At 36.4% G+C, this 27713-nt stretch overlaps 2 protein-coding genes across 3 annotated transcripts in view; both read left to right on the plus strand.

Moving 5' to 3' along the window:
* The window catches only part of scaf4b (SR-related CTD-associated factor 4b), a 41581-nt gene extending 24895 nt beyond the window's left edge, over positions 1-16686 (plus strand). Inside the window, exons 17-19 of the mRNA XM_039678680.2 lie at positions 14074-14218; positions 15101-15163; positions 15539-16686. Of these exons, the coding sequence (XP_039534614.2) occupies positions 14074-14218; positions 15101-15163; positions 15539-16056 (726 nt within the window). The 3' untranslated portion in view covers positions 16057-16686. The remainder of the gene's footprint in view (positions 1-14073; positions 14219-15100; positions 15164-15538) is intronic.
* A 783-nt stretch (positions 16687-17469) lies between these two features.
* Positions 17470-27713, plus strand: part of tiam1b (TIAM Rac1 associated GEF 1b) — a 103603-nt gene continuing 93359 nt past the window's right edge. For both annotated transcript variants that reach the window (XM_039678647.2, XM_039678645.2), the window contains exon 1: positions 17470-17594. The gene's annotated coding sequence lies outside the window, so the exon portion shown is untranslated. The remainder of the gene's footprint in view (positions 17595-27713) is intronic.

A 27713-nucleotide genomic window follows, 5' to 3' on the forward strand; every position in this document is an offset into this window, starting at 1 on the left:
AAACCGTCATACGACTGTGTTCGATACAGCCACATGTGCTCGGGAGTACTTTGGAAAATCGTTTTCACTTAACACAGTCTGACTATAGTCAATAAGTTGAGCTTTGTATTTCTGCTTCCAATCAAATAAAATTAACACTGGATTGAATGTACACAACCATGAAGAAAATGGTTTAATTTATAACCAGGAAATTCGACTTTAGAAGTACACTTTCACAAAAAAACCGAGTTTGTGTCCCAGGAAAGAATATAAAATTTATAAAGAGAACAATCCCGGGAGTCTTCAACGCTAGTCTGACTCTGCTTCAAGAAATGCAAGAAGAAATCCTTGGAAAGATTTCACTGAGTTCTCTGGCTTCGAGTTCATCTCAGATGATCTAATGTGCTGCGGTCAGATGATTTCAAACTTTTGCTTGGTTTTGAAAAACAAAAAAACACAGACATTGAATTCTCAATCCCAAAGACGAAAAGGACATGCAGACGTTCATCATTGACGGGTGCAAAAGCAGACATCTGTCACGGTGTGGATCAAGGCAAACGGTATGGGTGACTTGCATATGTGTGAAGGTAACACTGACATGGAGGCATATATTGGGATTGTACAGGGACATTTAATGGCATCAAGATGACATCTTTCCTGGGACGCAAAACAATGCCAGGCCTCTTGCTGGAGATGTAAACCAGTGGTTTCTAGACTACTACATGTAGAAGGGATGTATTGGACTGCCTGCGGTCCAGAGGTGTCTCAGGTTTGACATTAAAGGGTTAGTTCACCCAAAAATGAAAATTAAGTCATTAATTACTCACCCCCATGCTGTACCAACCCCGTAAGACCTTCGTTCGTCTTCGGAACACAAATGAAGATATTTTTGATTAAATTTGAGAGCTGTATAACTACCACATTGGCTCCTAAGGGACTGCCTCTTGACGGCCCAAAAAGTCAATGAAGAAAATGTTTAAATATCCCAAGTGACTACCGTGGTTCAACTATATGTTTATCAAGCGACGCGAATACTTTTTGTGCGAAAAAACAAACAAAAATAACGAGTTTATTCGACTATTTCTTTTCTTCCTTGTAGGCCAGAACGAGACTTTCTTATAGATTTCCACGACGCATGCGCGAGAATTGCGATCTGAAGTAGTGTAAGCGGTGTAAGCAGATCGCAATTCTCGCGCATGCGTCGTGGAAATCTAAGGAATTCTCGTTCTGGCCTACAAGGAAGAAAAGAAATAGTCGAATAAACTCGTTATTTTTGTTTGTTTTTTCGCACAAAAAGTATTCGCGTCGCTTGATAAACATATAGTTGAGCCACGGTAGTCACTTGGGATATTTAAACATTTTCTTCATTGACTTTCTGGGCCGTCAAGAGGCAGTCCCTTAGGAGCCAATGTGGTAGTTATACAGCTCTCAAATTTAATCAAAAATATCTTCATTTGTGTTCCGAAGACGAACGAAGGTCTTACGGGGTTGGTACAGCATGGGGGTGAGTAATTAATGACTTAATTTTCATTTTTGGGTGAACTAACCCTTTAACATTCGGCACATGCGGGTGCATTTCAGCAGTGGCGTGTAATGGTCCTACTAGCAGCTTTGGCGGGTTGAGTTTTATAAATGATACAGTTTTCAATTTTAAAAAGGCATATGAAATAATAAACTATGACATGTTGTGAGTTATCTGAAACGCTTCCAATGCTCATTTTCCACAGAATAGATACACGATACTAGCTGCGCTTTTCAGACTGATCTCATGAAATGGCGCATATATGATATGCCAATTCGTATTTCCATTTTTGGCTTCCTATCAACACGCATAATCGCTTTTCAGCGTGTTGATGAACGCCGTTGACTTACGCCGTTCTCACACTGGCAGTTGAAATCAGCTCCGATGCGGCTGCGAAACGACCGGAAGTCATTCATTTCCTATGGAGATTCGCAGACCGCATGCGAATGGGTCCGAAACGGGTCCGACTGAGTGCGGTGCGAAGAAAATCGTGTCCGTTGGTCATCCGGATGCGTTCCAAAATTTGAACTCTTGCGAAAAAGCTACGGACGGTTCCTATCCGACAATTCCAGCGGAAGTTGACCGTTGCTATGGTACTGATAAACAAACCTGAATTATTAACTTTTAATAAAATAAATATTGATTTTATAACGATAAGTTGTGATGTCATTTTTTATTTTCATGACTTTCTAACGTTTATAAGGGCAGTTAATACAATTAAATTGAAGGTAGACATTGAACTATTGACCACTATATCACATTTTTTAGCCGACCTGACATGTCAACATCCTGAGCAACTTTCCTCACGCAGCATAACCCTAATCAGAGAGATCATACAGAACTGACAGAATCAAACTTTAATCTCTCCGCCATTTTTGTTCTACCCGCGTCCGACGCTTTTCACTGTGTAGTACGTCGTCCGTTGGGAACGTATTGCGTATTACGGAGCTGATTTCAACTGCCAGTGTGAAGGCAGCGTTAGCGTTATGTTACATTACTGTATATGACCTACCCCAACCCTGTCCCTAAACCTACCGTCACTGGGGTTAATAGCGTTTATGAGTCTTCTACCATCCTAGGAAAAAAATATCGCTCCCCAGATGTAGATCTACATTTTGCTTTGTTTCACTCGGACATTTAAGAGCGTGTACATACACGTGAAATCCTCAAAATGCGTATAGATAACATGCCACTTGACTTGAAAGTACTTGGCCAATAGAACCTTATACCAAAAACATTGGTTCTATATAGAACCATTTTGGCGTTCCAAATATGAAGCGGGGGATGGAACCATTTCTGGTTCTAAATAGAACCAATTCTTCTAAGAGTGTATATAGATTTTCCCCATGGTATCAATGCCAAAATTGTGGCCAGTGGAAATGCTGCTTGACTAGTAACTTTGGAAAAGGAAATGTGATGTGACCCAGTGTAAAACATGCCTCTGTCCCAACCTTTTTGGAGTGTGCCATCAAAATTTGCTTATATTAACTAAAAAAAAAGTTGATCAGTGAAAATTTTGAAAATCTTTTCTTTGTCCTTTTGCCAGTTATATAAAGGTTAAAGAAAGTAAACAAATCACATATTCTTGATTTTTATTGCATTTTATAAAACGTCCCAAATTGGACTTGGGGTTGTAAATGTTTAATATAAACTTTTTTTTAATACACTAAGACATCTAATTTGACAGCAGATTTATTCTGTCTTACATGATTTTATATATGCATTATTTATTTAATCATTGTTTTTATTATTATTATTTATTTTTTGCTGCTTTTTTGTGTGGATTTTTCGGATTTTTGGGATTTTCTTCAATCACACATAAAAATGTCTTAATTTCATTGCATTAGATAAAAAAAAAAAAATCAAACCAAGTGACACCAGCAAACAAATTATCCATAGCTTTTCCCTCTTTTCTGAGACACATTTTATAAGTTAATTTTATTCAACTTTCAAAGTTTGCCTAGTATCCTTGCGGAATATTAGCCAGCATGGTTCTTTAAAAATTTAGATAACCAGGAAGTGTGCAATACTTTTTTTTTTTTTTTTTTTAATTAAATAAAAAACATGTGTTTTGATATTTTGTTGTGATGCAAATAGATTTATACATACACTTTTACAAGTTTGTGTCCAAATACTTTTGGGGCCACACTCTCCGTGCAATTAAATAACAAGATTAACATGTTTTAATCATTTGGCAGTCTTAAAAAAACCTTTGTAAAGTATCAACAACACTTAATACTTATTTCTTATTTCAACTTGTTAATGCAGGATTAATATTAATTTCAGTATCTCTTGGGTATTTGACAGGGGCATAATGTTACTCCGCTAGTCCATATTCAGAATCTGATCTAGTAAATCTATAGCATGTGTAATAGTGTTGATTACCTCAGATGTCTCTTGCATCTTTTTTACACGTTGACTTACTTCATAGAAACAAGTAAAAATTGTGTTTACAATTACACTATTTAATCGCACAAGACATCACCAGGGTAGAAGTGCATGTTTTTTCCTTGTTTCTCTAAACTGAGGGATGTCAAAATGCCATTACTGCGCATGTCACAGTGTAAAAGAACAAACGCATCTGTATTTTATCTGTATTTTTTGTTTTATTGAGGACACTTTTAAACACTGAAGTCCACTGTGAAATATTTGGATCCAAAACTTTTTTGCTGCCATTTCAAATGTAAATATCATTGACAGTCCTTCACTTTATTACATCTGTTGTGGCTTGTTCGTTCTTCATAGTTAAGTGACTGATCAAAACTCCCCTCATCTGCCCTGATGTCTTCACTTGTTGAAGGGCTGTTTTCCTGTTACACTGTATTGGGGACAGAGCTCAATGTTAGCATATGGTCCTATAGTCAACCATTTGATAAAAAAAAGAAAATCTTGTCCAACAAAAACTTGGCAGCTGTCCCTAGTAAAACAATAATATACCAAAAAATGTTTTTTTTTTTTAATACATTTATTTTATGATGAGTATACTACAAATACATTTACATAATTATGTACTTAATTGCACTTCCCTGCAATTGCACTTTTGGTATAATTGATATACTTAGTCTGCTAAATTGGAACAACTAATTATATACTTAATGCACTTTAATTATACAGAAATAGTGCTGAGGTCCAGAGACCTATTGTCATTCAACAGTACATTCACAATATACAGTTAAGCGAGATATATTTCAAATAAATCCTAATCTAATTATGACAAATTATATTTAGTTGGAATGCTCAAAGACTTCTAAATAAATATTCTACCCCTGTTTTGTGTTCCAAAATATGTAGGAAGAGTAATTGATGAATTTATGACAAGAGTGCACCTCAAAAAAATCTTAAATCTCAATAGATAAATAAATATTTTGTAAAATATATATTTTATAGAAAATAAAAAATATATAGTACAGTATATTTGCTTTCCTGTAAATTTAAACTTCCATAACTTTTTCATACTTTCATTTGTTTTCTCTTCAGCAATAACCTGATGAGTGTTTTCTTTAAAACAAGACCAAACTTGGGTGCATATTCCAAAGCATTCTTGAATTACAACCATTTACGTTGAATAGTGCATTTTAACCCCCATTCTCAAAAAGGGGGGGGTGACAGCTAAGGGGTTAACTCATCTTTGATCACCAGAATTACATATTTAAACACTTTTTCTTGAAAATATTTACTTAATGCCTTTAAATTGAATGTAACTCCACACCCTTGCCTCATTTAGTATATGCAGTTTAATGATTATGCTAATTAGCCCCGCCTCCACTCAATCACACCAGTTCACAAATCCACTCGGATGTCGGTCACACGTTCCTGATTGGCAACCCAAACCCCGAACAGTTGCACAAAATCCTTTGAGAAACGCCAATTCTGTAAAAATAAAATACTGTAAAATTGTAAACACATTTACAGGACAACCTGTAAACTGATAATGTAATAATAATGCAGATGGTAAAACAACCAAAGATCATCAAATGGCTTATGCACAAGCTGATGCATAGTCAGGTAATAATAGACATGACTGAGTACACATGAATTAAACAATTAAACAACAGATGCAGTATCATAAAACCCAAATGTAATGATAACAAAAAACATTAAAGAATTATTTGAACAAAATACCTTCAAATGTGAAGTTTTACGGTCCTTGCACACCGAGTCCGAAATTTGGGCCTGAAATTTTTGCACATTAAAAAACAAATACGACCTCACGTTATGTTCTGTCATTCACGCTTACACACTGGCTCCGAAACATTAAAACAACCAAATCGGGTTTTCTGTGTTTTTCCGCATCCGTAGCAGAGCATTTTGAATGGTTTTGACAATTCAGAGCCACCGAATCACGAATACGAAAAAACACATGGGAAATTTCTGACTCAGTGTGTAAGGACATTCTGGGAATGTCAGTTTACAATTTTTCCCTGTAACCTTATGAACCAAAGAAACAAGCGCTTAGCCATCTTTTGAACTTCCAATTTTGCGGCAGCTCTGTATATTTCTATGGCATCTCTGTTGAAGAGTAATTAGCTGATAAAGTGGATTTACTTATTGTAAATCTGGGAAACCGTAGGCTTATCTTTTAGCAGTTTAATCAAGCAAAAAAAAAACTTTTTTTACTTGGTACTCTGCACATTGATATCTTGCTGAATCCAGTGCCTGTGAGTCTTAACTCAGGCCATTCTTTAAATTCACATACAGTAAATCAGGTTCACAAACATTTTTCAAGACTTAGTTGACTCAGTGTTATACTGTTATGTGATTTTAAAGGTTTCTAATTTTGTTTTAGAGGTCTCATGCAAAAGTTTACCTGCATCAGAAGACAAAAAAACACTTTATTTTTCTCATAATATACATTGCATGTCACCTCATTTCTCAAAGAGTTTAAAAACAGTTCATTCGAAGATTCAGTCTCTAAGCCCCTCCTCTCCGAAAGCCTACTCTGCTTTGATTGGTCAGACGGCCCAGTCTGTTGTGATTGGTCGACAGCTTGCAGCGTGAGTTGAAAATTAAACACCCATTACCATATCTAAATTTCAGCTCCGGACGCTCTTGATACACAGTGAAACAAACAGTAAAGATGGCGGCGGTTTTGTCATATCAGTTCCAGCGCGAGTCTCGTCCTTTTGAAGTGCAGAAAAATGGATTTGCTTTTTCAACTCAGAAAACGGCATTTTCTCAACTTGTTGACAACACAAACCAGTCTCAGCTACAACTACAGTGTATGAGGGTCAAAGTAGTCAAACCATATGAACATTATACACATCTGTTAGTGTATGTAACGGGAAGTGAAACTGCAATTACTGACGACTCGTTTCAGCAGTTCAGAATCGATTTTTTATTTTATTTTAGGAGACAACAATAACTGTAGTTGTGGTGCACTTTGATACCTTGCAGACTTTTACATTCACAAACTGCTGTATAACACACATGGCGTGAAAGGTAATGTCACTTAATTTATATAAGTAATTTTATATCATTTTCACAGTTCCAGCATCATACATTTGTATGACTAATATTCATAACAATTTTTTCTGGTCATAATCAGAACTGGAAAACTTTTTTTTGTGTGAGTGTGTGTGCTTTCATTGCTTTTTTTACTTTGCACATCGACTGTAGAGGCCTTTTTTTTTTTTACAAATGCATTTATTCAAAGAATTTTGCAATAATTCCTTTTTATTACATTTATTTGTTATTTAAAGGTGCTATATGTAAGTTTTCTTCTAAAGTGAATCCTTTTTGAATTGCCTGTGTGTGAAGGGGTTGTAATCACGCATTACAATGATCCACTTGTCGGGTTTTGCTATTACCTCTGAAGGCCAGTATTCCTATTTCTATGTGAAGTCTCCGGGTCGGATTTTTTGTGAAATCCATCGGATGTGACGTGTGTGCGCTCCTGAGCGCCTCTCTTTTTATATACAGTCTATGCGACGGCACTGCAGCGAACGACATGAGTCTGATAACATCCAAAAATCTCCTGTCTCCAGCACAACACACACTCCAACACAAACATATCCACAAAAATATATCTGCTGAAGCTCGTCAGCCCAACGTGAATCGGATCGACTTAGGACGAAAACGCGGATCAACATCGGCGGAGCGTTTGAATTATGGAGAGACCTCCGCTATTTTTATTCTGATAAATTACAAGTTTTCAGATATGCTGAAATAATGGTAAACTAGCAATGGTGAAATAGCAAGGTATACTACAACACACATGAGACATGAAATAAACACAAAAGACTGTTCCAGGATAGCAAAAAGTAGGTGTTTTAGTAACTTTTATTTTATATACTAATGTCACTCATCCACTACTATCATATTGTTTATAATCCACATTTCCAGACACGTTCAGTACAGTAATGTCACTTCCTACAGTCTTACTGTTACACTGAAATTGTTCAGTCTAGTTCACCAACCGTTTCGTTACCGTATTATACATTCACCTATGTTGACATTGCTGATTGTGAAAGACACACGAATAGTTAGTGAAATGCCGTATGCTCTAACACCACCAATGTAACGTTATCATGGTACGAGCATGGAGCATTAGTTCAACGTCAAGCTGATAAAAGTAGCCTATTACTGTAACGTTGCAGTGGGAGTCCAGCATGTTGTGTGATGCTTTCTCCGGTGTGTTGAAAGTCTCAGTGTGGCCGTGTAGCATGAGTGCTAGCTCTTGTGTTCGAGCACGAGCGTTCTTGTAAAAATTGGTTGCAATCTGAAACATCACCGATAGAGGCTGCCAAAAAATACATATAGCACCTTTAAAACTAATATTATTGTATATATAAAACACGATATGCAGGTATTTATAAAAAACGTTGAAAACGCTCTAAAAGAAATGACTGTCCCACCATTTTTCTTTTAAAGGCATATTTGTAATTTGTCCTATTCACTGGAAGAAAAAAAACCTACTCTGTTTTTCTGAATTAACAAGTTATTTATCTCAGAATTACGAGATAATTTTTCATGGAAAAAAAGTTTTTGCTCTGTTTTTCTGAATTAACAAGTTAATTTTTCATGGAAAAAAGTTTTTGCTCTGTTTTTTTGAATTAACGAGTTAATTTATCATGGAAAAAAGTTTTCGCTCTGTTTTTCTGAATTAACGAGTTAATTTATCATGGAAAAAAGTTTTTGCTCTGTTTTTCTGAATTAACGAGTTAATTTTTCATGGAAAAAAAGTTTTTGCTCTGTTTTTCTGAATTAACGAGTTAATTTTTCATGGAAAAAAGTTTTTGCTCTGTTTTTCTCAATTAACGAGTTAATTTTTCATGAGAAAAAAATTTGCTCTGTTTTTCTGAATTAACGAGTTAATTTTTCATGGAAAAAAGTTTTTGCTCTGTTTTTCTGAATTAACGAGTTAATTTTTCATGAGAAAAAAATTTGCTCTGTTTTTCTGAATTAACGAGTTAATTTTTCATGGAAAAAAGTTTTTGCTCTGTTTTTCTGAATTAACGAGTTAATTTTTCATGGAAAAAAGTTTTTGCTCTGTTTTTCTGAATTAACGAGTTAATTTTTCATGAGAAAAAAGTTTTTGCTCTGTTTTTTGCTGAGTTAATTTAGAAAAACAGAGCAAAATGAAAAATTAACTCATTAATTCAGAAAAACAGAGCAAAAACGTTTTTCCTCATGAAAAATTAACTCGTTAATTCAGAAAAATAGAGCAAAAAAAATTCCAATGAAAAGTTAACTCGTTAATTCAGAAAAACAGAGCAAAACATTTTTTTCTCATGAAAAATTAATTCAGAAAAACAGAGCAAAAATTTTTTTCTCATGAAAAATTAACTCGTTAATTCAGAAAAACAGAGCAAAAACTTTTTTTCATGAAAAATTATCTCATAATTATGAGATAATTAACTTGCTAATTCAGAAAGATTCAGTAGATTTTTTTTCTTCAAGTGATGCAATACGCCTCCGTACCTTAGCAATGGCTAAATAAAACAAATAAAATTTCACTCAAAAGCAACTTGGAAATAAATTTCCAAAATGCTGAATAGTTCATGAACACAAATTCAAATAGCTGTTTCACATTGCGTCTGTTAGACTGGGCAACCTTTTTTTTAAATCCTGTGGATGTAAATGCAACCTGATGGTTCAGGATCCAGTCTACTAACTCAAAGGTTGAAGGTTCAGTCTCAAGAAGGTCTGATCCGGGACCTGGAGAGTTACTGAGATCTCGAGCCAGCATCAGGAACAGTCTGTGCGGTGCTGTAAGTGCTGTGGATGACGATTCCCCTGAGAAACACGGACAGGGTCTTGTGCATGAACTACTATAACCTGCATTAGCCTTTAAGTCCTTTAATACTATGCTATTATTATTATTATTTTACTTTAGTAGTGTGTATAAAACTTTTGTCCTGTTTGATAAGTGGGCAGGGGCATGCTTGCCAAACAATGTTCCCCTAGTGGAGCAGCAGTCGACTTCCTTTCAAACAAACAATGGAGTCAAAAAGTAATTGGACACTTAAAGGTGCAGTGAGCGATTTCTGACAAACACTGTTGGTGTTTGAAATCAACCCAAACACCTCTCCGCCCCCAAAATGCACAAAGATGCTATGCAAGGGTTAATGTGTGTTTATCATAGCTGAAGTGAAGTAAAATAAAGCAAAGATGATGAACAGGCAACAAGGAAGGACAAAAAATATACACACAGTACACAAGAGTTTGTTAGTCACAAGCTCCAGACAAACAATAACACTCAAAACGGTCCTGTGCTAGAGCTGACATTACAACATCAGCATGTCTTGGTTCTGTGAAACTAATCTTACTAGTTTGGAGCACCTCGCCGTCCATTTTCAGGCCTTCCTGCCTCTCTCTCTCTCTCCAGCGCTGGGAAGCTTTTCATAACTCTTCTTTTTCCAGTGATATTCCTCTGACCTTTTCTCTTTTGTAATGTCGCTTACTCTCCTCCCCCAATCATGAGTGGACACGCCCCCTCTGCTGATTGGCTCTCTCCTCCCCCATCATGAGTGGACACACCCCCTACTGCTGATTGGCTCTCTCTCCTCCCCCATCATGAGTGTACACGCCCCTTCCTACCGATTGGCTGCAAGTGTGTTGTGCTTCTCGGTCTGATCTACTTTCCAACAGCGTTTCTCAGAAATCACTTACTGTACCTTTAATGACTGAACGTCATTATGTTAATGCTGGAATACACTACACAACTTTTCAAATCTGAGCTGATTTTAAAACACTAGGCATCACCGCTTTGTAAATGGTTACAGATTTAAAATGGGCATCATAGAGTAAATGACTAGTCTTTCCAAACACAACAAGCTCATGCAGAAACATGCGCCTCGTATAAAAGTGTATTCCATTCCATATCTTTTTATATCTTAAAGATTGGTAACCCAAAAATAATTTTGTTGTTTTAAATTCTATAACCATTACTGGTCAAAATGAGGAAAACTACCGGTAATATTGTGCCACATTCTGCTTGCTTGGTATTTTGAAATTTTATATAATGCAGTGGTGTTCAGACAATTTTAATGTCTAAATACTTACAATGTATATAGATTTTTGTTTTTGTAATTTTTGGTAACACTTCTTAATTAAGCTCAATTCATAAGTTACTGCATTGCATTAGGTATTATGATCGAACCATAAGCAGTACTTGGACGTTATTTATCAATCATTTACAATTTTTTTTAAAGTTGTATAAATATGCATTAGCTGATCTATTATGTATTAACAATGAACATTATTTATATATATATATATATATATATATATATATATATAAATGAAACGTTCTTGTCTGTCAGTCATACAATAGAGGTCTATGGTCACCACCTTGCATTGCATTAGGTATTATGATCGAACTATGAGCAGTGCTTGGACATTATTTATCAATCATTGTTAACGTGAATTTCTACACTTACTATATAGCCTTTACAATTTTTTCTGATCTATTATGTATTAACAATGAACATTTTATATATATACTGTATATATATATATATATATATATATATATGAAACGTTCTTGTCTGTCAGTCATATAATGGAGGTCTATGGTCACCACCTCAAAGAGCATCTTGGATGCCCTTGAGGTAAACTAAAACATATCAATAATTAATTTCAGTGTTTCAAAACTATTAATTTCTAAGCACGATATGAAAAGCCCTCTGGTGTTTTAGTATTTTAACAGATCACATGAGAACAAAATCATGTTCGAAACTGATACAGTGGAAAATCCAGTGATTTAGTTCTTCAGCAAAGAGCTCGAAGTGAGTGTCATCCAATCTTTTTAGTTTGATGCCCAAAGTATGAAGTTTGCTAGCCATTCATGAGCAGAACTGTATATTACATTTTATCTGTCCATCTTAGTCTGTGATGTTATAACTGTATTTGGAAGGACACAAATTATATTGCATACATTCAGATCATTTCTTAAATATTTTTGTACGTTTTTGTTTTAATACTTTATTTCATAATAATAGTTGTTTTCCTACTGGCAGTCTATTAATGTGATATTTCAGATACCCAACAACAACAAAAATCTGCACACAAAAAAACAGTCAGGTGCTTTGAAGACTGGAAGGCTGGAATACACAAAGCGATTTTGTGAAAAACTGGGTGTCGTACACTAAATGACAGAATCCCACAAACCAATTTCTCATGTTGTTCCTGAAACTCATTACTATGAGATGCATAACAAACGAAAACTGTGTTGTAGAATTAGCTCAAAATATCAAACATATTTGATCTCTTCTGAATGAATGTAATCAGAGTCAGAAGCTGTGTCCATCATACTGACTTTCGCCAGCATTGTCGACTGTAAATCTGGGTATCAAGTAGTGGATTAATGAAGAATTGTATTGCCACATAAAAGCTGTCAAAGTGGACCAGACCATGCATGCTGATAGTCAAAAGATCGGCTTTGTGAGACTGGATTAGTAAATGAGTAAATGTTATTTCTAAACATTCATGCTCTCAGCTTACACTGGTGTAAATAAGCCTTGTGAAGAGGTTGTCAAAATCTTTTAATGTTGGTGCTGACATCATCAGACTGATATGATGCACAGGGTCAGGCGACGGATTTTGCTGAATTAGATTATTTCAAAAAATGTAATTGAAGACTAAACCACTTCATTGTTTTGAATGGGATCTGAATATTGCACAGTACCTGTGCGTGTAGGATCTTTAGATTTGAATATGTGACAGGAAATCAGTTTTAAAGTTCCATCATTAATTTATCCCTTAAAACTCTACTTTAATCACCAAAATGACATATTATAAATTCTTCATGCTTTAAAATAGCTTGAATGTAACTACCCTTTCCTCATTTAGTAGACGTGGTTCTATGAATATGCAAATGAGCCCCGCCTCCACTCATTCACTCATCTCAAAGATCCACTCTCTGACAATCACACGTTGACCTGATTGGTTAATTGGTTAAAACTGTGTTTTTGAGTTCATGGTTTTAAGGAGAAAATACAGTATAGTCATAAAAACAATATTAAAAGCTGGATTTTCACCAAACGGTGACTTTAAATTAGTCTTTCAGATGAACAATTCATAGTGTTACCCTCCACAAATGACATTATTGTTCACTTCTTCTTCCGGGATTGATCCTCACTTTTGATTTCAAAACTTTCAGGTGTATTTTAAAAGGTTTGTATATTTGTGTTTTGCTTGCAATAATGAACACACAGAACACTCTTTGCCTACTCGTGTCCGGTGTTGGGGATATCATGTTAGGTATCAATTAATCCAAGTTACATAATCTGATTACTTTTTTCAAGTAACTAGTAAAGTAATACATTACTTTTAAATTTACAATAAAATATCGGAGTTCCTTTTTCAAACAAGCAACGCATCTGACTTGCACAAAAACAGATTTTCCTCAGTTCACCTGCAATAATTAAATGTTAAATAATACCCATATACTTTATGTATTTAATCTGACTTTATATTAAATGATGTATTTGCTGCTGACCTTTGACCATATGAATATAAGCAAAGATTACTTTCATTAAACATCACATTTGTAATTTGTAGTTTGTCTTTCTGAAGTAAGGCCCAAATGGCACACTTATATGCACTTCCAGTCTTGTGGATTTACAATGTCTGCGCGCATGTGTCCGATAAGCCCATGAGACCACAGGGTGTCTCATTTAGTCATTTTAGGTTTCAGAGAGGTGCTTTCCGGTCGATATGCACATTTTTGCCAAGCCTGCACAGTCAAAGTGGCATTTCGTCATGAAAGTGCGGACTCAGAGGAAGACTGTGAGTGTTTAGGGTGCCGTTTTGGGACGTGACCTAAGAGTGTTGAACTTTCTGTACAGGCGGGAATACATTTGCCAAAAAATATGTTTTTGTTCTTAAAAAACAAACAAGCCCAGGTGAGAAAATGTGACGCTGAAGTAATTTACACATTAATTACCATAAAAAGTAATTAACATAATTAGTTACTTTTTTGGGGAAGTAACAGAATATTGTAATACATTACTCTTTCCCCAACACTGCTCATGTCCTTATAACCATTTTTTGTAGGATTTCTCAATCATTGATGTTGGAAATGTCCGTTCACACAGCGCTTCCTCACCCATTTCCTCTCTGTATTACAGAGTCCTTCGGTTCAGCCGGTTGCCACAGTGAATGTCGTCCCAGGACCCCTTCCTAACATGAGTTTACCAACTCCAGCCATGATCGCAGGAGCCTCCCCGCCATCTTTCTCTCCTCTTGGATTCAAACCGATACAGATGCCTACAGGTACCACAGACAGACAGATAGACAGACAGATAGATAGACAGACAGATAGATAGATAGATAGATAGATAGATAGATAGATAGATAGATAGATAGATAGATAGATAGATAGATAGACACAGACAGACAGATAGATAGATACATGTAGATAGATGGATAGATAGACAGACAGATAGATAGATAGACAGATAGATAGATAGATAGATAGACAGATAGATAGATAGACAGACAGATTAGATAGATATTTAGATAGATAGATAGATAGACAGACAGACAGATATAGACTGATAGATAGATAGACAGACTGATAGACACAGACAGACAGATAGACACAGACAGACAGATAGATAGATACATGTAGATAGATGGATAGATAGACAGACAGATATAGACTGATAGATAGATAGATAGATAGATAGATAGATAGATAGATAGATAGATAGATAGACAGACAGACAGATAGATAGATAGACAGACAGATTAGATAGATATTTAGTTAGATAGATAGACAGACAGACAGATATAGATAGATAGATAGATAGATAGATAGATAGATAGATAGATAGATAGATAGATAGATAGATAGATAGATAGATAGATAGATAGATAGATAGACAGACAGATATAGATAGATAGATAGATAGATAGATAGATAGATAGACAGACAGACAGACAGATATAGATAGATAGATAGATAGATAGATAGATAGATAGATAGATAGATAGATAGATAGATAGACAGACAGACAGATATAGATAGATAGATAGATAGATAGATAGATAGATAGATAGATAGATAGATAGATAGATAGATAGATAGATAGATAGATAGATCAAGCATGAAATAATACACAAATTCACCTTATCATGAATTGTTTCATACAGGGTTTCCTCCTGTCATCCCGGTGGCCTCTATGAACCCCGCAGGTCCTCCTCCGTCCATCACAGGTACAGCTGATCAAGTGTCGTTTAATATACAGTTGACTTCAAAATTTGCCATATATACTTAAATATATATTTAAATGATTAATTATTGTAATTGTCTTATTGTAAATGACTCATCAGTGCATGCTACTCCAAAGCCGTTTCGAGATGTAACTCGGCATCATTTATCTTCCTAGGCTAGTGTTGTAAAACTCTGAAATGAATCCATCCAGTCATTTACAGATGAGCAAAATGAAGTGATGCTTTATAAAAGTAGATGATGAACACCCTGTAATTCATCGCATAACTTGACTGGAAGATTTATAAATGTGCAAATGATGTTGGAGATCATTAATGTCCTAAAGCTAGTGTCGTTTTTTTTTTCTTTTGTAACATCAGAAAGCCCAACCAAAGAACCTTCAGAAGACGCTCTCGAGGGTCCCAGGAGTCACATAGACCCGACGGGAGCTCAAGCGCTCAGCCCGCCACGTCTCACGGGGATCCTGGGGCCCAGACCGGGACCACTACCGCCACGACCCCCTGTGGGGCTCCGCCCACCATTCATGACCCGTTTCTCCAATAACGGTTCTCATCCCATCCGACCCCCTCAAAATATGCCCCCTCAAAATATGCCCCCTCAAAATATGCCTCCTCAAAATATGCCCCCTCAAATGATGCCCCCCAGGGGCCCCAACCCAATGTTTGGTGAACCCCCTGTGGGCCGTTTCCGGATGCCCATGATGGGCCCTCCAAGACACGATTTCCCCCCAAGACATGATCACCCCCCTCACAGGCCCCCCATGGGTCCTAGAGGAGAGGAACCGCACTGGCCGGACAGATTTGGAAACGAGCCGCCATTTCATCGGGGTGGGTGGGGGAGGGGCGGCCCTCGTGGAAGAAGTCGCTTCGGGAACTGAGTTGGGTGCTTTTTTTATTAGGGGCCAATGGCTTCATCTCCCAACGGACTGCGGAAAACGGGACTCTGCGTCCTGTTGACTGGAACGGGAATACGGAGAACAGACACTGTTTCTAAAGTTCACGTCTCCGAATACCAGTGATGGTGCTCACCTTTCTACACGTCGTAATATCCGTTTGAATAGGCGAGACAGAACCAGAGATCACATATTATGAAATATAATCCCGTTTGCACTTTGTCGCTCCGTGTAAAATCAAAGACTCACTACCATAGACTAACATTAGAGGTCTAGTGTGAAGCGTTTCATGTAAATAGTCCGGTTTTGCACACTTCGCGATCGTTGTATATGAAGAAACCATCTCTGAAAAATGTTCAGCCTAGCTTCCGTTGTGTATATTTGGAGGACATATTTAGTTAAAAGCTTTTGTAGCCTTTCAGCAAGGAAGAATAGTGTAAGTACTGTGTTGTGTAATCATTAGTGCTGTAGGTCAGCGGTGGAGCATCATCTTTGGCGGTTTAATTTTACGAAGCTATTTTTTTACCAATCGTTCATGATTTCTTTTCCTGTCTTAATGGTTTATATTAACATGCTAAAAGGAACACGAGTAAAAGTTGTGGTTATGTAAACTGACTTGTTTGTTTGTTTTTGTGCAAAGACACTGCGTGCAGTTTTGCAGTGATCTCGGTAGAGGGCGCCAACTGTCAAGACTCAGACATGACCCCTGTCAGTCTGGTAAAGTGTTAAAATGTATTTCCTAACATTTACATTTAACTTACATTTCAGTTATTAATTTGCATGGTGATTAAAATGAAACATTCAGGTAATTGTGAAACGAAAAATTTACAGTTGAATCATTCCAGAAGATTTCAGCACCTAATATTTAGTATTTCTCAATTGTATATAGGCTAAACATGGTTAATCTTATTTTATGAGTAGCCTAAATATTTCATTTTAGCTCTTTTAAATGGCAATAAAAACAATACTGTTATAATAATGTATAACAATATCTTATATATAATAAAGTATTTATTATTAATAATAATAGCCTATTATTATCATACTTTTACCATTTTGTTGTTTTATGATAATTATTTTTAAGTGTATATAATTTAAAACCCATAATTATTCAATAATAATTAAAAAATGTACATAATGATTAAGAATTATTGGTGACGAGTAAATCATTTGATACATATGTTAAATTCGCAAAATTCCATGACATACAAATTACAAAAATACAACCCTAACCCTATAGAAAGTACATATTATAACTCAGTACTACCTTAAAATAAAGTGTAACCGAATTATTATTTGTTTTAGTATTAATTTAACACACACACACACACACACACGGTACCAACAAGTGTGCGCGCGCGCAATGGTTTTCCACGGGTACAGCGCGCGCGCGCTCCTCCCTTCAGCCGCGAGCTAAACACTAGGAGCGCGTGTACTTGACAGGAGAGACGCGCTGGATGCCATGATGTCTCGCGTCACCGCCAGTCACCACACACACAGCATAGCATGCGGAATGATGACAGGTATGTACACATAATAATACAAATCTGTAAATGAATGGCATTATGTTGTGTGGAATAGCGTTGAGGCGACACAAACGCTGATGCGCGTGACTGCGGCATCACCGCACGTGCTGGGCGCGAAATGTTAAACGACTCACTGTAATTGTGTTTATGTAGACTGCGTGATTTGCCATAATAACAAATTTTTTAGGTTTTAGGTTGCTTTCAGTGATTCTCCTCTAACCGTTTTTGGTTCCCGCCCTGGTCACAATTTCTTACGGAAATTCTGTCATAATTTGAGTTGAAAGCAACCATAAACGGATCCTAATGGGAATTACCAACATATTACAGTAAGGATGTATTTAAGACCAAGTATCTCAGATGCCCTTGTGAAACATAACAAATTAAGTGTCTTTAAACTTTCACTCAGTAACATTTGATCCTTTTGAGGATTTATAATGTCTCTAATATGGTTCCAACATTTGATAGAAATAATTAGGAATCCTTTACAAATTGCTTTAAATTAGTCAAATGAACCATTACAAAACGTTCTGTTTCTATTAGAGTTCTGACAACATTTGCTTTTGGTTCAGAAATACAAAGCCTGAAATAACCTTTACAGAAGGTTTTTATTAGGTTGTCGCACAAATAAACTAGGCATCTTGCTGTTTTACTTAAATTTATACTTGTAAAAACGTTAGTTGTTTCCCAAAAATAACCAAACCAGAACCATATGGTAACATTATAGGAACATTCTGGGATGCTGTTAATAATGAGTTTTATTTTCTGCAGTCAGTCAAACAGATGCGTTGGAGATGCATCAGATGTTTGTGCTCGTGTTATGAATTCATCTGCAGGATGCTCAGTCAATGCCAAGGGCATCAGCTCTCCCGTGACCCTGTCCTCACAGCCCAGAGCTCACTGTACTGCTGGTTTTAAAACACAACCGTGACAATCCATCCCTGCTTGTGTGTCATTGGAGGTTTTCCTCTAGAATAAACGTGGCTTGACTCTTGGTGTGTGTGAAGGTCTGACCCCTGCTGTCTAGCATCTGGTGCATCGATGCTCAGAATATGTGGCACATGCTGACATGGTCCCTCGTTAAATATGTATGTTTTTTTGCTGCATTTCCGTTAATTGATTAAATGCACAACCAATGCATAGAGATATGATCTGTAATGACATTTCAGTCTTCAATAGCATGATGTCGGGGTGTTGCTAAGGTATTCTGGGTAGTTGCTAGGTGGTTGCGTTCAGCAAGTTGCTTACTTGTTTAAGTTTGAATCTTTTTACGAGTCTTTTTACCGTTAATTCAACGAACGAATTGACTCGGAAAAAGATTCGTTCATTTTGATGAACGAGTCCGAACAGGAGAGTCACGAACGCGCATCACAGAACAGAGCAAGTCGAGCATTTGAGCTTATAAAACTTAAACTTTGTTATTTATTTATGAAATGAGCGATCGTTTCGCTTGATATTCATCGTCTGGAATCGTTTAATGCCCTTTGAACAGTTCGCAGTTTGCACTGAAACTCTCATTTGGACCTTGAACCGTTTGGTTCCCATTGAAGTCCATTATATGGAGAAAAATCCTGGAATGTTTTCATCAAAAACCTTAATGCCTTTTCGACTGAAGAAAGAAAGACGTGGACGTTTTGGATGACATGGCGGTGAGTAAATAGTTTTTTTTAAAAGTGAACTACTTTAAGCAAATGAAAATGAAGCCGTGAGGGACACTTACCTCCTAGAACAGTGTAACCATCCTTGATCACATCACGTCCAAAACTCACAACTTTCAGAACTGTTTTATGGAGTTTTTGTCTACTGAAAGACTTTTGGAAAGATGTTTCATCAGCCGAACAATCGCATTATTGTTTAACAACACTATAATCCTTTGAACATCCCCCACAGCCTTATTTTCATTCCTGTCAAAAACTAAATATGGCTCTATTGGGGCCAGTGATCCAAATCCAGTGATTGACCAATATATCTGGATCAATGTAGCAAAGACACAAGACAGTAAAAAATATACTTCATTAAAATGGAGACAAAGTCCCGAGCAGGACATGGGACCCCAGAGCGTTTGAACCGTACATGAGGTCGGTGGAGAACAGAGAGTGTTTAGTTAAAGATCGTTCAGTTGTAGCTTGATGTGTCTCTAGGGTGGAAAAGAGAACACTGGATCTCTCTCTCTCTCTTTCTCTCTCTCTCTATCTCCCTCTGAGGTTAATTTCTATCTTTTTCCGACAGCAGATATGATCTCTGATGTTCGGAGAAGATTGAGAATGAGAGATGAAAAGCGTTGTAATACATTGATATGCACCAATCAGCCATAAAACAATCAGTATTAGCTCAAGACTCAAATGCTAAATGGCCTTTAAGTTTCTCACCTGTCCTTTATAAGGCCATTTGTAGTTTACAATCTTTTACATTCATGTCTGTCACCGTTGTCATGTTCCAGCCATCGTGGATCTTCTTTATCTACACTATGTTTGTGTGGGCCTGTTGTGTGATTTGTGTTTTTATAGCAGGGGTGATCGTACAGATCTTGATGTTTTGTTTTATGCCTTGATGAAACATGCCAAGTGTAAGAGCTTCAAATATGCATATTTTAAATCTTCCCGACGTGAATTATTCATATCATACCCACGTCCACACAATTGTTCATTCACACCAGAAACGGCCCTGAATAAATGGAGCACTGTATTTGCTGAGACAGTTGGTTTTGTGTTTTGTTTATAATAAGAGCAGCGGGATTCACCCGTCAAGAAAACAATTCTGAGGGAGTAGCGGGAATTATTATTCAGAGTTTAATCGTACTTTTGTTTTGTTTTTTAGTATTTACGTTCTGAATTAAGAGTATTGTTGTTGTTTTTTTTTTTTTAGATTTAGTACGTTCAACAGAGTATTTAATCTCTTAAAAATGTGTAATCTCTGTATGCATACTAAGTTCTGTTGGTTTGTGATGTTTGCTTAAGATTGAATCATTATTATTATTGCTTAAAGTCATGGATTGAAGTGCTATTAGGCAAATGATCAAACGTGCAATTTTGAGTGTGATTGCTTCGCTGTGATTGGACGGGTGGCTAAAAAGTGACAGTGATGAGCGCTGCGTTTTATCTAAAGTTGGAAATTTTTAAACTCTCGGCGACCAGTAAAAAACGCCGGGCGCTCGGCGCTTCAGCATGAAAAAAACGCTCAGCCCCTCGTTAGGCCGTGTGTCCACCAAAGCGTTTTTAGCCTACAGAATAGATACAGATATATCCGCAGCAGTTGAATGTTGTGACAGTTGGTCGGTGTGGTATTAGTCCCGCCCCTCCTCCACGGCTGGGTAAAAAGTGACAGTGATTAGCGCTGCGTTTTATCCAAAGTTGAACATTTTTCAACTCCCAGTGACCAGTAAAAAACGCTGGGCGCTTCAGCGTGAAAAAAACGCTCAGCACCTCGGTACGCTCATGGCGTTTAAAAAACGCGGCGCTCCCATTGAAAACAATTGAAAACATACGGCAGGCGCGTGGAAAAACGCTTTGGTGGACACACGGCCTTCTGGAAGCGCAGCGTTTTTTTCCGTTGAGACGTTTCGTTGCTATGATACAGAATATCCGCAGCACAGTTTACTTGTAACTGATTTCGCAGATAATTTGTTTCATACTAAAAATTTATTTTTCATCCATTTTGTTCGGTTAGCTCTGCTGGTTGATGTCGTTGTACAGAAAGAAGGTTGTGACAGTTGGTCGGTGTGGTTTAGTCCCGCCCCTCCTCCACTGTGATTTGATGGCTGGGTAAAAAGTGACAGTGATGAGCGCTGCGTTTTATCCAAAGTTGAACACTTTTCAACTCTCGGCGACCAGTGAAAAACGCCGGGCGCTTCAGCGTGAAAAAAAACGCTCAGCGCCTCGTTATGCTCATGCCGTTTAAAAACCGCGGCGCTCCCATTGAAAATAATTGAAAACATACGCCAAGCGCGTGAAAAAACGCTTTGGTGGGCACACGGCCTTACGCTCATGGGGTTTAAAAAACACGGCGCTCCCATTGAAAACAATTGAAAACATACGCCAGGCGCATGGAAAAACGCTTCGGTGGACACACGGCCTTACGCTCATGCCGTTTAAAAAACGCGGCGCTCCCATTGAAAACAATTGAAAACGCGGCGCTCCCATTGAAAACCTAACCCCGTACCCAGAAGCTTCTTTAAATACTGCTCACGGTCTTCGGCCGGCAAAGAGAGTGTACATGTTTGTGCCATTTTTGCTATCAGTAAAATTTCTAGATTTAGAGCGAGTTCTGTTCTCAGGGGAATCCGTTTGTTTTCCCCCAAAAAGGGGCGTTAGCCTTCGATGGCGCAAAAGATGCGTTGGTCTATAGGCAAGAATTTGAATGCCAAGAAGCAAGCTCATTGGCTACCACCAATACAGCGGGAACCAATCGGCTCTGCCCCAGACAATGATGTTTGAGTTAAGGATTTATGAGCCTGCGCCATCTAGAGTTTCATGACAGAACTTTGTGTTTGTGTGATTAACTTTATCGTCATCAGTCATTGTAGCCGGTGACTCATTGGTGGAGTTGTGTTTGCTCTGGAAATTAAGCAATAATTTCTGATCTTAAATACTGGCTTGAGTCCAGGCTTGCATTAATTTGATGTACTTGCAGCTTTGCATGGATGGAGTCCAGACAACATGCCTACTTGAGTGAGATAAACAAACTGCTTAAGAATGATTTTGTTGCTTCAAATGGCTCTTTGTGCGTAACTCATCTCTACTGCTTTAATCACGGGCTTATGGCCAAAATTGTCTTGTGAGTGTTATTTGCATCTTCTGTGGAGAACAAGAGATTACTTCTTCCTTCTCATACATATAATAATGTCTGCTTATTTGATAATTTTGGGTTGTTTTAACTAAATATACGTTGTGTAATCAGATTATCTGTGTTTGAGATGTGTTGGGTTTCCCATGCTTGGACATATGTCCGTCTCTCTGATGGCTGGTCTTGACCATGTGATGCAGTGCACAAAATCCAGCTCTGAAAATTTGTTTTTGAATTATCTTAAGGCTGTCTGTCTCCACACTTATTTACAATCTGTGTGTCTCATTAGGTTTTTTATTTTTATTTTATATTAATTTATTATTTATATTAATATTTATAGTCTGATGTGACAGATAATTTCTCAAATAAAAATAAAGATTAAATTATGTATGTGAATTTTAAGTGTTATTTAAAGTGCTGTTATAAGTAGTCAGCCTTTCCAAACTATTTTTAATAACATCTCTTTCAGTAGTTCAAATTAATTATTACAAATATAATTATATAAATATAATTAATATATTATAATATATTTTTTAACATATGTTTTAGCTATAAAATCTTAAAATACTCTAAGATGTATAATATGATTATGTAATTACGAATATGTCATATATTTATATTGTTTTGAATATATTAATATAATATTATAAATATACTTAAGTAACATATATATATATTTTTTTTAAATATATTTTAATTACATCTTAAAAATGACATGTATATATTAAATATATGTACATTATACTGAATGTTAACCTTTATTATACATATAAATAATGTATTATTTTATATATTTTTAGTTCTTAAAATGTATTTTATTGTATTTTATTATTGAATGTATTTATATTGTGTTAAACTCTCACAACTGATGAATGCTTCACAGAATGAAGACGATGAAGATCTACATATATTTATGTAATTGTAATTACATATATTTCATAAATCTATATTGTTTTGAATATATTAATATAATATTTGAAATATACTTAAGTAACATATTAATATACTTTTCGAATATATTTTAGTTATATCTTAAAAATGACACATATATATTAAATATATGTATATTATACTGAATGTTAACTTTTATTATAAATAATGTATAATTTTATATATTTTTAGTTCTTAAATGTATTTTATTGTATTTTATTATTTAATGTATTTATATTGTGTTTAATTCTCACAACTGATGAATGTACTTCACAGAATGAAGACGATGAAGATCAAATACTAACTTTATCTTTAATAAATATATAACGCATAGATGAAGGCACAGAGAATGATCACTAACTTCTCTGACTACAGACGAGAACTGACGATGAACTGAATGAGACAGGGACTATAAATACACAGGGAACTTAAAGACAAACAGCTGAACGTAATCAGGAAACGAGGAGATATAATTAGGAGTTAATTAAGACTAAACTGAACTGAAGCACATGAAACAAACACACAGGAATGCATCCAACTAACGCAAAACACAACATAATACTCACATTAATACATAAATGCAGTTCTTTTAATCAACCAATGCGATAATCAAAAAATGAAGGTTGCTCTGATCAGGATTTTTTGGGTCGATCTCCGATAACTGCAAACAGCATTGGCTGATATCGATCACCAAAATAAATAATAATACATGCAATAATGATAAATATAATGCTTCAAATAGACCCCAGACTGGACAATGTAATGAAGCATTTTAGCTGCGCATAGTAAATAGTTTTTGTAGCATCTGATTGGCTCTTCATGCGGACTTTATAGTGACCACCAATCAAACTATATAAAAAGATTATCGGCCGATCAATCAGAGCACACTTACAAAAAAATATCGGTCATTCACTACTTAAACCTTCTTCTCGTTGTGAGTCTGCTTTTCTGGTTTGTGAGCTGTTATTCTGGATGTTGTGAACCGTGTGGAGTTGGACTCTCACCAGTCCTCATGGCTCGTTGGTTTGTCCTAGATACTTTGGGGCTTAAGATGACCCACTTAGATGCTTTTACTTATTGTGTTTCTGTCTGTGCAGCAACACAACACGTGAAATATGTATCACAATACACCTGTGCTCATATTTCACTGACTCTACAATGTAATGGTTCCATATACAGCAGGCTTTTTTAGTTTACCGTGAATGTGAAACCCCACCTGATTGGCTGTTTTCTCTGCACTTGCACCTCTTATTGTTTCTGATCTGTTTTCAATGGGTTTGATTGATGTTTTAAAGTATATATTTCAATGCACTTTGCATAATTGACCATGCATCTTTATTTTTGCCAGTAATGGATGCTGGGAAGGAGAGGATGGCTGCTGAGCCAGAGACACGCAGTCCTGAAGTGTCAACTACTCCCCTGTGAAGGCCCTCTGTACTGATATAGACTGAGAAAAGCCAGAAAATGTATTTTTGGCTTATGTGGATGAAAGACAACAACTCCCAGAATGCACTTGCTTCGCTGCCCTAGGAGGCCACGCCTACTGGTAACAGAGTGCAGTAGTTAAACAACAAGTCTAGGCTATAGTGATGAGTCTGCTCGGGATTTCGAATTCGGGATTCGGCTTTTGCATTCTACAGTCGCCGTTCATTATGTTTACTGTGGCGAGCGGGACGAGTGAGGGCCGCGGGAGAACGGGGCGAGGCCGGTGGCGTGATTACCGATGAGCGACCCCTGTGAGACGCACCGGTCTCGTATCTCTCACGGAGGACCGGGAATTTTCTTAGCAATCTTAAAACGCACATCAACCGATCACTTGTTTAGCGTTCATGTAAACACTACATTCAGATTCACCAATGGAATGAATTCAGTTAGTCTGAAACAAAAGCTCTGCATGTAAACAATGAATGGCGACTGCAGAAAGCAAAAGCTGAATACTAGACATCGATGGCCGGACATGTCCGGGAAAAAGAGGATGGTAACCCCTACTACTCAGCTTTCTCCACAGAACAAGAGCCTGCTAGCTTTGCTTCCAAAAAAAGATGGCCGACACTATGTGTTCATTCTGTGTGTGAGATCCACCCTCTATGGGCGAGTTGAGGACATGCGGGACAGACCCGACTACTGACTGTAGTCTTTAGCCTCTGGCCAAAAAATCCTCAGATGACGCAAAATGACGATTTTTGGGTGATCGGTAGGGATGCACCGATACCATCTTTTTCAGAATCGATCCGATCGGATACCAAAAATTCTGAGTATCGACCGATACCGATCCGATACTAGCTTAGTTTTCTTTTTTTAAATCAAGTAGAATTTCTATAACTCTGTGTTGAACTGATAATCACTCTTTTTTGTGTTAAACACAATCTAATTAATACAGACAACTTCATTTTAAAGATAAACAAAATTCATTATGAACTTCATTATAAAGTTTACGGTCAAGTGCGAGATAAGATGTAAGTAGATAAACTAGGGATGCACGGTATATCGGCCAGCATATCGGTATCGGCCGATATATGTTCATTTTTAATGTTATCGTTATCGGCCTGGTAAGAAAATGTGGCCGATATATTAATATAAACCGATAAATAATGTATTATTCCCTTCAGCTGAGACGCTTGTTGAGCACTGTTTATGTTTTTGAATTTCTTGAAAAATTATTGAAATATCTTCAAAAAATGAAAATCTGGTTCGGGACAAATCTGTCATATCGGCTGAGAACATCATTATAATTGTGCGCTTGGGACATGGATTTAATTGTGAGACTTTTGTTTTTGTAATCAGGCTCTCAAAATGAAATAAAAATTTCGATTTAAAGTTTATCGGCCGATATATCGGTTATCGGCTTTCAAATATAAAAAGTTATCAGTATCGGCCAAAATTTTCATATCTGTGCATCCCTAAGGTAAACTAAACATTTCATATTTGTCATGGTTTTTTAGGTCATAAATGTTAAACGAATGACAAAAATAATCAGACAAACTAATATACTTTTGACTAATTTCGCCAATTTGGACTGAAAATAGGTCTATGTAACGTGACTCATGTAATGTAGCCTAATAATTCGTTTACTGTCATTGTGAGCAGACAAGACACATTAACAAAGCCGTTTTCATCATGTTAGGCACAATATTAATAATGAATGTGTACATTTGTTAGGATGTTTTGACTCCTAACTAATTTTCTACATTAAAAATGGTCTTTTTATTTGGGCTAGTAAAATTAATTTCAGGCTACCAAAATCTGAAGAGTGCTTGCCTGAAGGGCTTCCAGCGATTTTGAGATTTTGCGAGCCCTGGACACGCACGTCTGCACATGCGGGGTCTCGGATTCACATGGATGGGTTGTAATGCTAATAAATATGAAGGATGAGTCGTCTGGAGGGGTGTCTCCAGCTCATGTACTGTGGGAATGACTCAGCATTCCCTGCCTCCATTACAACGCCACTTTGGCTGATGGGGAAACTGAAAGTGGGTCTGTGAGCCCAGACGTTCAGAGTAAACTTATAAACCAGGGCCATCCATCAATGCTGTTAATTATGCAGGAGATAAATGATCCTCGTAACTTTAGCATGACAGAGGACAGCTGCTGAGGAGAAATGTCACGCTGTAGCTATGAGCTTAGCATACCCAGCCTTATCTGAGATCTGATACATGAGTAAATACACAGGCACATGTTATTGTCAGCTTGATGTGATTGTGTTTCAGATCGCAGATGCTCCCATTGAAATTAAACTCTCTTTGTTCTTGGTGTGAACTGGCTATAGCTGGAATTATTTTGCTTCGATCGGCCAAACTTTGACCTTCTTTCGGATTAGTCACATTCTTAAAATAGAGAAAATATACTTTTATTTTGTATATGGATGCGTTAAATAAATCCATATAAACACTGTTCTCTTTTTGTATTATTTTTCAAAGAATTAATAAAAAACATTAATCGGTTTACACAAAAATATGAAGCAGTAAAACTGTTTTCAACATTGATAATTCTATAATTATATTAATAATTCTTCTTAAGCAGCAAATCAGCATATTAAAATTATTTCTGAAGGATCATGCGTCACTGAAGACTGGAGTAATGATGCTGAAAAATGAAGCTTTGATCACAGGATTAAATTACATTTTACAATATATTAACATAATATACCTATATCAAATTGTAATTATACATTTAATAAACAATATTAATATTTTACTGTATTTGTATCAAATAAATGCAGCCTTAGTGAGCTTTTTTCAAAAGCTTTAAAAAAATGTCTTGCTAACCCCAAACTTATCAATTTATTTAATTAGTTTAATAATAATAATAATAATATATATATATATATATATATATATATATATATATATATATATAATAGGGCTGTCAAATGATTAATCGCGATTAATCGCATCCAAAATAAAAGTT

This window comes from Pimephales promelas, chromosome 16, assembly GCF_988280905.1.
Source record: "Pimephales promelas chromosome 16, fPimPro1.hap1.1, whole genome shotgun sequence".
Lineage (NCBI taxonomy): Eukaryota > Metazoa > Chordata > Actinopteri > Cypriniformes > Leuciscidae > Pimephales > Pimephales promelas.